The sequence below is a fragment of the Aythya ferina genome (assembly GCF_964211825.1).
Source record: "Aythya ferina genome assembly, chromosome: 1".
Taxonomy (NCBI): domain Eukaryota; kingdom Metazoa; phylum Chordata; class Aves; order Anseriformes; family Anatidae; genus Aythya; species Aythya ferina.
In genome coordinates, this window is record NC_140296.1 from 180,574,160 (window position 1) to 180,592,357 (window position 18,198).

Genomic DNA, 18,198 nt, shown 5'->3' on the forward strand with positions numbered 1-18,198 from the left:
AGCGGAGGCCGGGAGCGGGCCCTGGCCGGCCGCCAGCCGCCTCCCTCCCTCCCTCCCTCCCGCTCGGGATCCTCCTGCCTCCGTTATAGCGCCCGGCCGGCCGCCACCCACCCGCAGCGGGGCAGCATGTCCGGCACCAAGTACGTGGACTCGGAGGTACGGACTGGGGGACGGCTGGGATGGGATGGGGTGGGGTGGGGGTCCCGGGAACCCCCCGGAGGGGCTGCGGGGCCGCCTGGCGGTGCGGGACGAGCGGCGGCGAGCGGCGGAGCCGCGCCTGGCACGGCGGGGGGCGCGCCCCCGGGGCTGCGGTTTTATAGCCGGGGCAGAGCCGCCCGCAGCCCGGCTCCCCCGGGAGCGGGGCCGCCCCCCCGCTGCCCGCCCCTCTCGGCCCTGCCCGGCCTCTCTCTGCCCCCCCCCCTCCCCGCTCCCCGGCTGGGTTCTGCCTTCCTCCCGTCCCTCCTCTCCCTCGCGGCCGCTCTCCCCTTTCTCCCTCCGCAGGGCTTTCTGTACGCGGCGCCCGTCCGGGAGCAGGGCAACATCTACAAGCCCAACAACAAGATGATGGCAGACGAGCTGAGCGAGAAGGCGGTGCACGACGTGCACACCAAGGAGATCGACCTGGTCAACCGGGACCCCAAACACCTCAACGACGACGTGGTCAAGGTGAGCGGGGGGTAGGGGTAGGCGAGGGGGACGCGCCAGCCCGGGCCGCTCCCCTCCACCTGCTGCGAGAAGGGAGGGGGGTCGGGTCCCAATTCCTTTATTTTTTGGGAAAAAAAAAGGGAGAGGGGATTTGGGCAGCGGCTGGCACAGCCCCGCAGGGACGGGGAAGGAGCTGAGCCCCCTCGGGTCCCGGTCGCCCAGCCTCAGCCAAGAGGGAGCAGAGCAGAGGTCCCGGAGGGGGCTGCATTCGTTTCCTCCGTGCGTTTGCTTTTCCTTGGTGGTTTTCCCTCAAGAAGCGAGGGAAGAGGCTAAGCAAAAGCTGGCTGCGCCCCGGTTTAGGCTCTGGCTTACAATTCGGTTTGACAGTTTTGGCAAATGTGGACCGACGGGGATTTCTCCTCGAAGTCCCTTCAGTCAGAAAAGTCCTGGGGCTGATTTTCCTCTTCGCAGACGGGTTTTGTGCTATACGTGCGGGAACTGAGGATGCTGTCGTCTGGGCTTGTCAGGACCCAGGACCAACGGGAGCCTGCCAGGTGCAGCGGGTGACTAACCACCAGCTGGCTTGCTTAGGGTCCAGCACCATCACCCTGACCACCCCATCCGTTGGTCACGATGACCCATTACTAAAAAAGAGAAATGTCCTATTGTCTCCGAGGACAGAAAGGCTGGAATCTAGTTTCAGGATGTTTGTCAGAAAGATGATTTGTGCTGTACGTGCAGACAGTGCAGTAAGGTTGTGAGTAACCTCAAATCCCTCTGCCTTCAGCAAAGTTTGAAGGTGCTGAATAGGACTGCCCGTGTTGCAGATCAAGAGTAGGAATTATCCCCTAGGGCGGGCTATATCTTTAATTAAGGAGCCGTTGTCAGCTCCAGGACCTAGAAAGAAAAGGAATACATTTTTAATTAGTTAGAAAAAAATCATCTGTGTACGCAGCAGTACAAAACGTCCTTTAAGATGCCTGGTGTTGAGGGAGCGATTCCTTTTTCTGCCACCCGTGGGGGAGCAGCTGAGTAGGCAGGGAATGCAAGGCTGGAGAATGAGGCTGCATCACAGCTCATTGCGTACATCAACAGAAGAAGTCCCCAAAGCAACCAGACCTTCCGAGGATGAGTCACAGCCCCCAAACAAGTCGGAATCGAGTGTCCACAAACTTAACTAGGGAAAGAAAGCTCCTGCTGGGACGAGAGGCAGACCACTCATGGAAAAAACTCCTAACGTACAGAGAGGAAAATGAAGCCTACAAAGCCCATCCTGCCCTCCCTGCCTCCCACTGGGGCAATGATTAGGAAAGTTAGCTTGATTACATCCAATCGTCCAAAGTGAAGTTGAAAAGTTAGAATTGTAGGAATGGAAAAAGTGAGATTTTTTTTTCAGTTTGTCCTTCCAAAATGGTTGTGGACCAACAGATAAATTAATTGAAAACCAGCAGGCACCCAGAATACTGGTACTGCCTCCGTATCAGTGAGTTTCTGGTGGTGCACGTAGCCACGTCGAGACACAGGAATATATCAAAGTGAACTTGATGTTAACCAGACGGGATCCATTTTGCATTATAAAAGCAGCAGCATTTGTAAAAAGTGTGGGCATCACAAAGTGACACTTTTCTACCTCGTCACAAGGATAAATAAGGATTTATTTGACTTTATAGATATTTCAGAAATAGGTTCAATGTGAAAAGTATGGAGAGGAATTTTGCTACAGTTTAAGTTTGTTCGGATACTACTAATTTAAGTTTATTTGGATACTACTTTCAGGTTCAGCTTGCTAGAAGTAGCTGTAAAGCTCAGATCCAGTTCCTAGCTGACAGACGCTGGGCTGAAGATGCACAGATTCAGTTCCTGCCTTAGCCATCAGCCTGTGGCTCCTTCTGTCACCTATCTGCCTCTCTTCCTTCCATTGTAAATCATCCAGGTAGAGAGTAAAAAATGTACTTGGGTAACAGAAGGAGCCCCTAGTTTGGGTGCTGAAAGACAGAAAAATGTTGTTCAGGGCTGTTCTGAGGCCAGAAGCGTGGCTTAGACTTAGCTGAGTGTTGTTTAGAGCCATTACATTTTTCTAGATTTGGAACCTCATCATTTCAGGCATTTCTTGCCACTTGACTAGGAGCCACAATAGCATGGAAACTGGGGACAAGTCAGTCAACCATGAAATAGAAATGATTAGACAGAGAATGAGGAATCTGCCCTGTAAGCAGCTCTCTAAAAGGCCTCAGTGTTGTCTGCGTTCAAATACTTGCCATAGCACATTTTAAAAATAACCCTTGCTTGTGAGAAGCAGGAGGCATTCCCTTGATGTGCAGCAAACAGCATCTGCAGAGCTTCCTCTGCAGCAGATAAATGGGGCAGGCAGCAACAGGGGAGGGATCCAGGCAAGGGGGCGAGGCGTGATCCAGATGCTTTACACCAAACATATTGGTGACAGTGACTTTGCTTACTTTTTATCTTCAAATTAGAGGCCAAGTGGAAGCCAAGTGCTGTGTGATGCTTCCAGAAAAGTGGGGCAAACAACTGGATTTCTGCTCAGGGAGGGGTGGAACTGGGGCCTTACTGACCTTGCAGTGTGAGAGCTGAGTTACGCAGCCAGCAGAGCTGGCAGCTCCGTGCAGGAGGAAGCACAATCTAGTAAAATCACCAGAATTTCCTTCCTGTTCTAATTCCTTCAGCAGGGAGCGGAAAGGAAGGAGTTTCTTCCTCATATGACTGCCCTCATGTGTCACTTTGGGATGCTCAGAACACGCAGCAGTTGTTGAGGTACCAGCTTGTGGGGTTGTCTGGTCAAACAGAAAGCAGAATAAGAATCTAGTAAGGGAGAAACAACCTCTGAGCACCTGGGAACTCTGTGGGAGTCACTTTGTTGATTAAAGAGCTATTTTCCTCAGAACTGTATCTGTTTATGTCAGATTCTACTCTGACTTATATCCCACAGTTTTTGTTTGTGCGCGATGAAATGCAAGCACCGGGAGAGAAAGCTGATAGTTGGCTTTTTTTTTTCTGTCATTTATCGTTCCCTCCCTGCTGACCCAAGGTTTGCAAGCAGGTGCCTGAAGTTCTCTTTCAGGACTTGTTCAGTCTTTGCTCTTCCTGTTTCCCAATACACTATTTGTGTTCTCCAGATTGTGGCAAAATTACAGCCTTCCAACTCTTTGGAGTTGAAAGTATCTTTGGTCAAGTATTCAGAGTTTACTGAATTTGGAAAAAGCAGAGGAGGGAGCTAGCTTTTCTGCATCTCTCTGAGGCTGGCTTGTGCTTCTCATTACTCCTTTGCTCACCATGGGGACAGGCCAGGTAGCCAGCCCTACAAAATCTGTGCCTTCTGGACTAGTGAGGACCAAACGTGCAGTTACATCTGCAGCTAGATCACAATTCTTTTGTGCTCTGCTAGGGAGAAAGGCCTGTGCCTGGTGCACCACCCAGGACATAATTATTAGTTTGTTTTAAACAAGTGGTGTCTATCTGCTGTTCATTGTGTAAGCGTCCTTTTCTCTCTGGAAAAAAAAAAAAAAATCAGTACTTGGCTGCAGATGTAACAATGCAGAGCTTTTGTACCAAGTTTTAAACAGCTGTGTATTCGTGCCTTCCTCTTAAAGCTGATGCTGGTAAGGAAAATTCATGTCACTGCAAGGAAGGACCTTGTGCACGGAGGAGAGGTGCCTAGGCAGAGCACCTCCCTTCACCGCTGGGACCTCCTGGAAGGAAGGCAGAGACTGTCCCCTGCTGTGCTCAGCTGGGAAGGTTAAGGCACTGAGGTCTGCCACACTGATGTAACAACAGCTGTCAGCTCCTCCTCTTCGAGTGGTTACACATCTGTGGAGGCAGATTCGTGTCACAGAGTTTAGGCCTAACCACAGGATGAGGTGGGTTTTTCTCCCAGAGTGTGTTTCTCTCCACATAGCTCAGACACGACACCTTACTGTTGTGCAGGTGCATTTAAATGAGATGATTCTTACACTGGGTGCCATATCAATGTCCAGCAGTGGGGTTTAGATTTTAAAATGCAGCACTATTCCGGTGTTGGACTTTGCCTGTCCATCCGATCCGATTCTGTTCCAAGTGTTTCTTTCAAGGCCAGTCTACAATTCGGAGACTAAAGCTCAAGTTGTTGCAGAGGCTGGTTTGTAGGAGGACTGAGCGTGGCCTGAGAACTCTGAAAAACAGTTTTCTTGCACAGGAATTAGGAGTTTTCAGATTGCTAGGCACGGAATTTTTGAATGCCCATAAGGTTACAGATAATAATTGAATGTGTTCTAATCAAGTCTCAGATCTCAAAAGCGTTTGTATTTAAGATTGTGGTATTATTAAAGCCTTATGCGCTGCCTTCTTGTTTAGCGTGATGAACATGACTCATAACTCCATAGGAAAATGTTCGTTTGATGACAATGGGGACAGAGCCAACTATTCAACATGGATGTTCCTTTTGTTAGAGTTTGTTGGACACTACCTCATAGTCAGAGAAGGCAAATATTTTTCCCTTCTGTTAAATTCAACTTTATTTAGAGTATATGTTAGAAAATTTTAAGAACTATTTGAATTCATTTTAGATTTTTTTACCCAATATATGGAAAAAAATACCACCATCTGTTGCAGAAAGTATGGCTGTCTAATACCGAAACAAATCATTGAAATCTAAAAGTCTTCTGTGGGAACAGGAAAATGTGTATAATAGAGCCCAATGAGAACTGGATCTTTGGTGTATTTTAAGCAACAGAGAGAAGAAAATACTAATGAACATGGATGAGCCATAAAACTTGTGATATCTGGAAAGCTGAAGAGAAATACAGCTCTAAAAATAGTTTCTCTTCCCCACTGTTCTCAAATACCCTTATAGTAAATTGACAGTGGGATGAAATCTACATCAGCAGCTAATTTTCTGAGCTGCTTGATCCAAAACTACCACCTTTCTTTTCTTTTCTAGACAAATTACAACAATAAAAGCATCCGAGACTGAAGAGGATTTGTTGTTGTTGTTATTATTATTATTATTATATTATTATTGTGTTGAAGACAAAATAAAAGTTATGGCTCTTAAGTTTGTTTGATTTTTTGATGGGGACAGGTTTGACTCTGTTAGTCCCTTTAAATTTTTTTTCTAGGAGATTTCTTATGAAAATGTCTTTGCATAGTTTCAAAACTAACTTCTAATTTTATGCAGTATTATTCGTGTTAGAAGTTATGTCATTGGGTTAGTATTCAAAAGGACAAACAGTCTCAGTATCGCTGTGCCCACTCGAAAGAGTGCATTAGCTGGAGAAGCTCGCACCCTGTTTTATTCATGATAGCCAAGGAGTTATGCTATAGCTGTCAGTGGAGCTGTACAAGAATAAGGCTTGTCTGGCCCACGTACTTCATTTTCAAATAAAAAGGAACTGATAAAGTCAGCTTCTCAGATAAGAAGTGCGAAGATACTATCGCAGTTAAAGGTGAAAGCATCACATTCCCTGCCCAAACTCCCACTGTGCCAAAGTACACTCGGAGTTTCAAAGAAGCCTAAGGGAATCTCGTAGAAGGATTGCAATGCTTCCTCTGTAAGCTGTCAAATGCCTTCCAACAACCTCAAACAAATACAAAACACTTAGTTCTCCCTCAAGATTATCTTAGTATCTCCTGTAGACCTCAGTCTCCTGTTGTTTTATCAAGTCCATGTTCATGTAACTCCTTTTCAATGCAATTTATAATAAGGCTGCAACTGTAGACCAGCAACATCTTGATCTTTGTGAAATATTAAAGAAAGAGTTGCCTCATATTTAAGGGTCAGTAACTTAAGATCTTCCAGTAGAAGGACAGCCTTCTAACAGAAGAAATGCAGAGGCAGATCTTTTTTAAAGGAACAGAGCAGTAACTAGGCACTCACAGCAGTAAGCACACTCAGTTAGAAAAGAGGGAAATAGTGAGAACAAGTTACACAGATTTGCTAAAAAATAATTGCAGCAACTAACAGGAATATGTTTATGGTTAGTATACCTAGTTAAGAGTCTCCTCTCATTAGACTCCCTTACAAATGATACAAATGATAGAGATTTCATGTATAAAGCCCCATGTGAAGTTGCCTTTCTCTCTCCATGTGATACTACAGAGTCCAACATTGCTATATTTCCATTCACCATTAGTGCCCAAATTTAGGAGGAATGAAGCTAGAGCAAGTTCTCAAAAAGTTATATTAAAGGCTAGCAATTGTGATATTAATGTTATTATATTAATAATATAAATAGTATATAAATAGATACTAATAACAATATTAGCTTAATGTCAGAAAAACTTCCAAATGGTATTATATCAGAGGGCAATATAACCATCTAAAAAACTCATTAGAGGATACCTTTGGTTTTATTAACATTCCTGAACTCTGGTTAATTCCAGACTCTAGTGGAATTAATTAAAAAAAAACTCCCTTTAGTTTTAATATATTCCAAATTTCACCCCACTGTTCATGCTGAGGAATATGCAACTTTAAGCATACAGACACAAATATGTATGCATGCACGTACACAAAGATATCTCAGAGGTTTTAGCTAACATAGCTGCATCAAATGAGGAGGAACTATTCAACATGAAGCAAATAATAAACGAAGAAAGCTTCGTAACAGTTTTTCCCTTTGAGAAAATTGTGATAACCTCCCAGCAGCCCAGTTTCCAGAGAGGAAAGCAGCCACTTCATTTTCTGACCACTCGCTCTGACAGCATTGACCCGTCTGCCAAGTAACTGGTTGATGCGATCTCCCCACCTGCGCAGGAAGTTTAGCTGTGTTTCAGAGGCGTGCAGATGTCTCCTTGAGTTGCTATTCTTTCCTTCTGCTGGGCTATACTGAGAAGCACAGACAAGTGCTTCAGGAAGAAATCTCTGGAGAATGCCTGGTTGCTGCAGGGCTGACCCATTGCCACCAGTAGCATATTTCATGTGAATACTTCCGCAGCTTTAGATGAGCCTGCCCATCTGATAAAAACAAAGCCCATCACCAGGGCTTTTCTGGTATGTAATGAGTAATTCAGCATTGTCAGACATTCTCCTCTTGGTAATTAGTAGCAAAGTTTGGCAATTTTCATTGATCTTTCTGTTTGTAAAGTGCTGATCTTGCAATCATAACCCTTTCCTAAGTCATGACATAATTTTAAATTGCTCATAATCTGTCTGAATATTTGTTATTGGTGCAGCAGTGGTCACTCCTGGCAGGACAAGGTTTTCTGCTCTAGCTAGAACAGTATAGTCCTTTAACTCTTTTCCAGCATTAATATCCTTGTTTGTTGAAGCATTGTTTGCTTTTTTTGCTGTACTCTATAGTATTTGAGAAAGATTCCCTATCTCCAAAGAAGAGATCTGCCAGCAGAACACTGTTCCTGCAATATGATGGAAAGTAGGCACAGGGAGAAAGAGAATGTAATGCAAATTCCTCGGTCAGTTTGAACAAATAACAGGGCTTGAACTCCCCCATGAGGGAACCTTGTCCTTCACTGGGCACAGCTGATGCTCGTGCTTTGCATTCACCCATGCCATAGCCTAAGGCTTATACAGATGCTCTGGTATAGAAGTCGTGCCTTTATAACACACCTGACAGCCATAAAATATCTAGGTGTTGTTAAGCTGTATGTTTTTGGGCACAAAGTTATCAGCTTCTTTACGTAGTGCTGATAAATGTTTGCTTGATGGAGACTGCACAGTGTTCTTAAAAAAAAAGGTGGATTCTTTATTAGGGTCAAAACAAGTGAAGCCATTGTTAAAGTTCCTGTAATCCCATCCAACCTAGGTCCAGACAGACCTACTCAGAGCAAGAGTAGGACTCCTCCTGTTCCTCTTAATGTAGGCCTTGCAGCCATGAGGTACTGCCATGTCCCACACCCTACACCTCCAAAATTTTGAAGTCTCCTGGGTGGTGAGGGAAAGAAGAAAAGCAGCTCTACCCCTCTGAGTTCTGACACCTCCCGTTCTCTTTCCCTTGGGCTCAGTAGAAAAAACCTTATATGTTTTTTTGTCATTTTCTGAAAAAAATGTGGCAGTGGTCAGGAAGACAAGCACCAGCAGATGTGGAAACATGCTATTTCAAAGAGACAAGGAAACATTTAAATGTTATTTTCTTCAGCTGAATGTTTTCTTTAAGGGACATTGAGTGCTTTGGGAAATTTTGTAAATTGCATTTGTCACAACAGAAAAAAAATGATGGTATCTGCCTTTTGTTACATGACTGTTCTGAGTCTTAAAGAGACAGTATAATCTGAGGAAACATTACTTACGGGCTTAGTATCTGTTTTACTAAAATACTGTTTAAAATACTGTTTTAAAATAGCACGGGGTAAGTTGTAAAGCCAGTGCCTATGCTCTGTGCTAAAAATGTAAGGAAAACTCGCTTGTGACTCCATCTTCCATAAATACATATTTGTACATGTTAATTATTCATCACAGACCCAACTTTCAGTCTGGCTTGACTACAGCCCTTGTCTGGCAGAACACTTAAGCATATTGACATCAGTGAGGCCGTTCCCATTGTTCAGGCTGTGTGCGTATTTAAGCGGTTTGCCTGATTGAAGATATGAGTGATCAGTCAGAAGACAGCCAGTAAGGACCTGAGCCTCTTTTCACTGACTCCAAAAAATATTGAAGGCACTCAGAAATGTAGGCACGCTGAGTGAGCTCTTGGTTGGGTTCCCCCTCACTGGAGCAGTGGTGGTATCTCTGCTCTCCTTATGTTGTGAGCACAGCAGCAGCACACATACTGCACATGAAGACCTGAGTAATTACAGTTGCAGAAATGTGGATTAGGCCAAAGTCTTTGTAAAATGGCAGTGGTCTTAATATTTTTTTCTGATAAACCCAGCACAGTAAATTTTCTATGGAATGGATATCTCAAAGGACAAAATTTGAGGAAAAGCGTAACTGTTAGGTAGGCAGTTTGAAGACTAGACATAAGGACTAAAGTGGCAAGGTCAACTATATTCATACATAAGGCACATATACTTGAGTCAGCTGTTTTATCTGTTTCATGTTTTGGGGATATTTTTTGTTTCTTTCTTTGTTTTTGTATTTTTTTTTGTTTGTTTGTTTAAAGCAATAACTTCACACTGTTAAGCTTTTTTAATTAATAGGGTTTTTCTTTAAACAACCTTTGAGAAAGAAGGCAAATCCTCCATACCATTTCCCTTTGTTGTAAGTAAATCTCTTTTAGAATCAAAGCAGGTCCCTTAATTTCCTGATAAAAGTTTAATAAACACATGCAGGGCAAAAGAAGCTGCAATAATTCTCATAGCAGAATCAGACAAAAGCTTCAAGCAATGTAAAAACTGGCTTCACCAAGCTGAATAGTAGGAAACAAAGAATAGCTGAAGTCAGGAAGTGCATTGTAGGCATGGAACAGAAGTTGATAGCGTTTAATAGCTTTGGCTGAAACAGAAGGCTGCAGTGAGTTATTAGCATCCTTTAGAGGGTCAAAACAAATTTCCTTTACTTCTCTCCTTGTCACAAGTGAACGTGCCTGCATTTTCATTAGCTTGGCAAATAATTCCCAGTTGTTTCACAGCACACCCTGATAGCTCTAGAGGAACAAGCTACATGCTGTAATCTTCACAACAGGACCTGTGCCTAACCTAAGCATGTCTTTACATGAATAAAGCAGAGTCTTCCATAAATTTACATATATTTGATGCTTTGGCAAAAGCGGAGTTGAGAAAGGTATCAGTAATAGAGGTATCTTCGCCTTGTGAGCCAGTTACGTCCGTTTCCAGAAATTAGTGAAGAGCTGCAGAGTGTCTTTCTTCCCTAGGATTGTATTTCTGGCCACTTCTGTTTCTTCTGTCACTCCTATTTTTAATTTACTTAGTTCATTTGGACTCCCGTTATCAGGCTGATGACACTCACCATTACTGAGTGCTGTTGAACTAAAAACCAGAGGGGAATGTTAGAAGAGACTGAGGGGTGAGTAACTGAAAGAAATATATCCCATAGCAAGGCAAAGTGCATCCAGTCACCTATTCTCTGTGCTGTTTGCTGAGGACAGATCCCTGGGAGTTAAAAACAGGATCTTTCATGGGAGTGGTTCAGCGCAGGAAGAATCTGGGTGATATCTCAGTTCCTGCAGTGTGAGGACTTATCTGCACTGCCTGAACGATGAAATAAATAGCACATTTCCCAGCCAGTGGGATTCGTACGTGATCTGGTTGCAGCTGAGACGTGGAAGAGCCCAGCTTACCTCGGTTCATTGGATAGCTTGATTTAGACTTTATACTGCTTTGGGTAAGCCTGTTTTTGGACAGCAACACAGATGTTACCATTGCACTCTCTCAACACATATGTTACTTCATAACATTATTGTGGCTTTTAGACAGACAACAGGTTCGTTTTAACCCATTCATCTGAGAGATTTTACAGCTGCCAGGCCATTTTTCTGTCTTTTCACTCTCAAATTCAGTTTGGTGTCTTCCGTATGCAATGTGGAGCAATGGAGAACATGGTACTTGAGAAATAATGAAATGGGAAAGATGTGGTAGGGAGACGTCAGTTATTGTTCCCATAGCACCATCTATTTGGGCTCTGTGCATTGGTAGAAACGTTCATAGTGCTGTTAAAATTGCTCCAAGGAAGGACTCCACCAACTCCTGGTGATTTCTGGTGGCAGAAATACACTGCCATTACAATCTCGGGCAGACTGATGCCTGAGCACTTTTAGGACAACTGTGCATGACTTGAGCGGAGAAACCCCGGCCAAGGATATATCGTGAATGTTCTGACATTAGCATCATCTCCTGGAATGAGGACAATGCTGCCCATCTGGAAATGTTATGTGGTCTGATTCTTCTGTCAGCTCCCCAGGATTAACTCTGAGGACATCTTGGGTCACACAACAGGCTAAAACCATCAGTTTCTGAGAATTGGGATTACAGAAAATTTACTATTTGATTTGAAAATCGATGAGTTTACCAGCTTCCATTTTTCAGTAAAGCATTCATTGTAAGTAATTATTTCTAAAGGAACCAAATTACAAGCCAGTCTTAATATTTATTTGCAAAATTCTAGGAGCTTCACATTAACTGCTTGCATGCCAAAAACATGTTCTGCAGATAAAAATAGGTCCCACTTAGCTAAAGTTATAACCATGAAAATGATCTCAATGCAAAGTTGCTTTCCTCGTGAGATTTAATATTTCCCTTATCAGCTTGTTGAAAACATAAAAGATAGACTCTGCTATAACTGAGTGGAATATAAAGACTTTGGGCATGACCCCTGATGCACTGACATGCTGTATGATAGCTACGTGCACAAACTCTCTGCCAATGATCACAGCATCAACTGATGGGAAGAACACAATAAATTGCCACAAGTTTTAGAATAAGAAGGCTATGTACAACCTATGAGGAAAAAAAAATATATATAGTCTTCTTGTAATACCATTTTCTGAGAAGCTACTTTCTCTTGCTAAAATCATCTGCATATTTTTATTATCTGATTTCAAGTCTAATGTTGATAATAAGCCAAGAGCACCCATTTGCTTTGAAAATGAACTACCATGCAATACAGGTTACAATGAAAAGCTTGCTTTTGAATTGCTGCAAAAATATATAATGTAAGCATGCTTCCCAGTGTATTTCTAAAAGAAAATAAAATCGGGCATACATTTTTCCAACAAGTGCACTCAGTTGAATTAGATTGATTTGGTAAATAATACGCAGCTCTTGAAAACATCTTAGTTTTTTTTTGTTTTATTTTTGAGGTTAGATAGAAGACAATTAGACACTATCATCAGGAGATATTATTGACTTCTTCATGTACATCTACAACTTTTTCTTCTTTCTCTTGTGATCCAGTCCTAAAAATGCAGTGATTGATACCAGGGCATCTGATTGTTTCGTTTGGAACATAAAATCGTAATACATCCTTGCTCTGTCTTTCTAGACAGCAGATAACTTCTAATGACCAATTCATATAATTATTTTATGGCCAATGTACTTTATAAAGCTAATTTTGTGTCACTTATTTAGTGACTTTTATATCTACAGTGAACTTTTATATCTAATAAGGCCACAGTGAAAATATAGAACATTCTATTGCCTGTGATGCCCTTACCAGAACTGGAGTTATTTCTACTAGAGCTTCAGTATTGGTCCCACTGACATTACAGAACCCAAATAAGCTCCAATGTCCTGTCTAAACTCAGCAACAAATATAGTGTCCTGTATATGCTGTTTTTATACACTATTTTCCGGGAAATTGTTTTCCAAGATTAGTACTAAAAAATCACATGACCTACAGAAGTGTAGGCTATTTAATACGGACAGAAATACTGCAGGAGAGAACTGTGCCTAAGACTCTCTTTTCATTTTCTCTTTCTGTGGTTATTGTTTAAAATTATGCTCTTCAGTTTCAGAAATTCCAGATAGACTGTTGGCTCTGCATGCCTTCACAAGAAGTGCGTGGAGCTGTGTCGTGTTCGTTAGGTATCAGCTGATGCAGATCCTGCCACTGGTTTCTGTGGAGACAGAATTTCAACCCAAATGCTAGCTTAAGGTATGATGGCCATGATTAGGGTGATAATGAAATCTCATCCAGAAGAGTCACAAAGCACTTTCAAATCACTAAAGCCTCATTCAGAGCAGCAGGTAAAGAACAGAGGGTTCGTAGTTTGTTCATCCAATATCTGGAGAGATGCACTGACCTGAGCAGGAAAAGTGATGGTTAGGCCCAGTAACACATTAAATTTAGCCAGCTTGATGTTAGGCATTTGGGATGTCTGATATTACATCTGATTCAGAAATTTCCTCACGAGGACTTTAAAACCCTTCAAGCAAATTACCCCTAGACTGTATACTTTTGCTTGGGAATTATCTTTTCTTGATAAAACTGGAAAGCCCAGTGATTTTATAGTATTTTTTCCTTTGTAGTCAGTTGGTAACTTTTGTATGGGCTGACTGAAGATTCAGTGGGAGAGAGGGAGAAGTTTTTTCCATTTTTAAATGAAAAGAAGTGATTTTGAGCCTTTTCCTACAGTATAAGCAATATTTACACAGTATATTTATATTCACCTCCTTCCAGCCTCCTAAGGTATGCCTGAGTTTCTGAGCCCTCTGGCCCATATCATACTCAGCCTGTTCCTGTAAATCATCACTTATGGCAGCAGCATCACTGGACTTTGGGATCCAGTCCTAGGAACGTATTTTTTTTTCACCTAATTTAAACAATCATTTAGTTTCTTGCAGAGGCGTACTGTTGTGATGTTCTTCTTCCTTTTGAATGCAGTACCTATACAATTTGTTGTACTGACTAAATTAAATATCCTGTATTGTGGGTTATATCAAACAAGTGTTTGTGTGACATGAAGCTGAACTATCACCCCCAATTCTGTTAATTTTCTAATAGAAATGTTATGACAATTAAGCTTCCTGAAAAAGCTCAGTATTTCAACATAGAACCGTAAAACATGCATGCTGGAATGTACTGCTTCCTTAGGTGACTTTTTGAATGATTTATGAATAGTCAAAACCATGAAATATGTGGAAGAGTGTGTTCCTTCTAAACACTAATATGTTCGCCTATGTCTTTCACGAACAGGGGGTTATCACATAAACAGGATAAGTTAGAACAAAATGGCTCTAATGCGAAGAGCCTCTCTATGTTTAACAAGATTGAAGAGCTCCCTTACCCTTTCAGAATATAAAGGATCTCCATCTGATACCAATCTAAATCCAGCATTTTATTTTTCAGGCTATTAAGAACTATTCACAACTGTTTCAAAAATATATATTTAAATAGCTGTCCTTAACATTTATTAACTGTCAAAATTTAGCAATGCTTTACAGGGTAAGATGGAAAAATCAGACAAATAAAACGTATTTTATTGATGCATGCTTAAGGTGCATAAAATGCCAAAGTACTGAGCACATTTGTTCCATTTGTAAAAATGTGAAATGGTTAAGATAGGCAATGACAGCATGATGATTCTTTTCAACTGGTTCATCTCTTACATAGATTTTAAGGGTACTCTATACCTTGAAGACAAAATATTCAAGCTATATCTTGAAGAAAAGTTATTCAGTTTTGTGGGCAGTGCAGTTTTGTGGACAGTATCTAAAAGTTAGGTGTCTGGTTTTGAGCTAGTCATTGAGGCTTCCTGATAATCACTAGGGAAAAAAAAAATGCAAGCCTTATTCATATCATTATCATAGATGATATGTTAAGATGGGTTGAATCATGTTGGGATGTAGGGATTACATGTTTCAGAGTTTTGTGCAGGGGACCATTGCTTTCCAGGTGAGGGGTTTCTAGAATCCACACTTAATGGGGACACCTGACTGACCTGCTTTTGTGTTCTTTGATGCAGATTGATTTTGAAGATGTGATTGCTGAGCCAGAGGGAACACACAGCTTTGATGGGATTTGGAAGGCCAGTTTTACCACCTTCACTGTAACGAAATACTGGTTTTATCGTTTACTGTCAGCAATCTTTGGCATTCCTATGGCTCTCATCTGGGGCATCTACTTTGCCATCTTGTCATTCCTGCACATCTGGGCGGTGGTGCCATGCATAAGGAGCTACCTGATTGAGATCCAGTGCATTAGCCGTGTCTATTCCATCTGCATCCACACGTTCTGCGACCCACTCTTTGAGGCTATAGGCAAAGTGTTCAGCAGCATCCGAGCCACAGTACGGAAAGAGATTTGAGGGACATTTGAAGAAAAGCCATCAGCCTAGAGAGTGGGTGGGGGTTTTGTGTTGGTTGGGGTGTTTTGGTGCCAGTTTCGTTTTCCAAAGCAACGTAACAGCAACTGGTGGATTTACTGGCCCAAAACAAAGAATCACTTGCTCAGTTTCTTTTTCTACTGTGTATTCCTACTGGACTACTTGCTTTTTTATTATTATTATTATTTTTCCCTCTCTTTTCAGCCTGCATTTCAAACTAACCATCAATGGCTATTTTTCCATGCCAGTTGCATATCATTTTGCTGGCTGTTCAATTCAGAGACAGAAGTGTTACATTGGGTGCCTTTTTATCTCGCTGTTCATTCCTTGTAAGATAAATCCGTAGAGATACCAAAGAATGACAAAAATGTTTTCCAACACTGTAATGCCATTCATGTTATTGTGGCCAAAGAGTGTAGAGCTACTGCAGCAGAATGAACGTGACAAGCTGGCAGGTTTTAGCAGAATGTTCTTTTTCAATTGTATCGTCAGTTGACTACAGCTATTTGCAGTCGTGGTCAGGTATGGTGTACTATGAATACATTGGTTAAGTAAACAAATTACTTAATTAATACATGACCTGAAAAGCTAACGCTTCATCAGGCTGGAAACATAGACACGTGAAAGCTTTTCATGTCCATAAAAAAAGCTTCTGTCTGTGCCTTTTGCTCTCTCTCTTGGAAGTTTGCAGCCAGTTGTTTCTCAGCCTTCTGTGGAATTGTAGAAGCAAACTGCAGTTGAAAACTAAAACTGGTCATTATAGAAATGTTTTCCTAACTGTGACTTATGACACATCTCTTAGCTAGCATTTAGGTGCTTATCTCATAGGCTTCATTTTTTTTCCAGAGTATTCATATAACTACATATTTTAAGTATGCCAGAGATAACCCCGAGTTACGAGAAAAATGAAGGTGTGCCAAACACAAGCCACAAAATGCCAAGGAGGAGCTGCCTCTGAGAGAAACTTTCCTATCAGCTTTAAAAACTTTCCTATCAGCAGAAGTCAGCATGCCACTAGCACACAGAATATTTTCAGGAGAATTGATGCTTTGCTGAGTCTAAACTAATCCATCATGAGAGATGGGTTAGAGCTTCAAATCATGGATTTGTTCGTTTGTTTTTAGACAGGCTGCAACATCAGGAAGTCTGAAATGGAGGGTGTTGTGTGAAGCTAGCCTATGTTGCAAGGTGCAAGGCCTACAAAATAGAGCCCTTGCAACATACTCTGATGCTGTGACCTACAGGATCCTACAGGAACTCCTGCAGGAGCTCCTGCAGGAGCTTTTTGCCCTCATGATAGTACTGTGTTGAGAGATACTGCCTGTATCCTCATGTGGTTTGTGTGAAGCTTTTGTAAAAATAGTTGTGAGGCTGATCAGCTTTATTGTAGCCCGACCTGGGGCCTGAGCCTGCTCCAGTTGGCACCTACAGCAAATCAGTTCTTGACCTCCAAGAGTGCAGGACTTGGCCCATGGGACTGAGCACGGAGCTGTCTGGTACACCTGCAGCTTTTTTATTTAGCGCTGATATTTCACTTACTGCTTTACCTAACATGGGAGTGCCTTCGGTTCTTTTTCTACCAAAGCATTGAAAACGTTAGGAGATGCTGCATTTTTTAAACGGGGTGGGAGGGAGAGAAGAGGGGAGAGGGTGCACAAAAAGTTACAAAGCTATTAACTACTATTGTTTGCATTTAAAACAGACACTGGTATGGATATAGTTTTATGTTTTTCTATGTACATAGTGGAGAGTGTACTATTATAGATTTTTTCAGAATTAAAAACAAGCAAGATTATAAACAAGAAATATTTTATCTTTTTATGAGGAAAATCACTCTGAAGAAAACCTTGATTTATCATATAAACTGTATGTCCTGAAAGATGTCTGTTCACTTAGATTTATTAGTCCCTAATCCAAATACATTGCTGATCTGATACATTTACATTGTTGTTATGTGCTTACAGATATAACTGACACTTTTTTAATTCTGCATGTACATTAAAGACTACAATAAAACAATGTTTAATGGTAGCTACTGTCTGACTTCTTTTTCCTTAAAAGTCATGTGAATGAATCTCATGTTTTGAGGAAGAAAAAGAACAATATTGATAAAGAAACAGTAAGCAGTGCCATTTGTTTCTCAAGAAAGAACATGCAAAACATTTGTTATTTGTGTTCCAGGATCTAAATCAGGAAGGTTCTTCCCAACAGAAAATTCCATTTTTCTCCCAAAGAAATATTTTCTGCTGCTAAGTAGGCAGTGCATTCAGCATTGAATAGGGACCCCAAGCTTGCTTAAATGCTTAAAGATGACAAGTTCCTTTGCTTGTTGTTCCTCAATTTCCTCACATTTCAAATTAGGATAATGAAATTTACCTGCAGAGAATTTTAAGATCCAATAAACAAAACAGTATCATCATACAAGTTACTTATCCTTAATTTTACTTTGGCCATCCAAAATTCAGTCCTAGATTATCCCAATAGCTTTTCAGAATTGCTTAAAGCCTTCTTTTTGGGTCCAGTGGAAATGGGATAGTTCCTAATAAAAGCTCATTAGCCTAAGCATTTAGCGTATGAAAACAGGGGAATGACAGCTTATGTTGAGCTGTGTATAGACCTAGCTTGTGACAGGCAGTTCCTTTTTAAGTGGTTATTGCACAATATCTGCCTGTCACACCATTACCTAGCACACAGAAGTCCAACAAAACAGGCTATTACATTTTGGCCTGCAAATCTAGTAACCAGCTTTTAACAGTCCAATGGAAAATAACAGCCTGAAGTACTCTGTTATGTGTTTTCCAGTAGCAGGATGGTGTATTTAATGGTACTGATTAGTCCAATGGTAGCGAACAGTACATTAAAGTGGACTACAAATTGTGAA

General features: G+C 41.7%; 1 protein-coding gene across 1 annotated transcript; it reads left to right on the plus strand.

Annotated features, from left to right (window-relative positions):
• CAV1 (caveolin 1) lies at positions 1 to 17,348 on the plus strand. Its single transcript, XM_084514127.1, has 3 exons — positions 1 to 156; positions 502 to 666; positions 14,958 to 17,348. The coding sequence occupies exons 1-3, from the start codon at positions 127 to 129 to the stop codon at positions 15,297 to 15,299; spliced, it is 537 nt and encodes a 178-aa protein (XP_084370253.1). The 5' UTR covers positions 1 to 126; the 3' UTR covers positions 15,300 to 17,348.
• Positions 17,349 to 18,198: the final 850 nt, after the last annotated feature.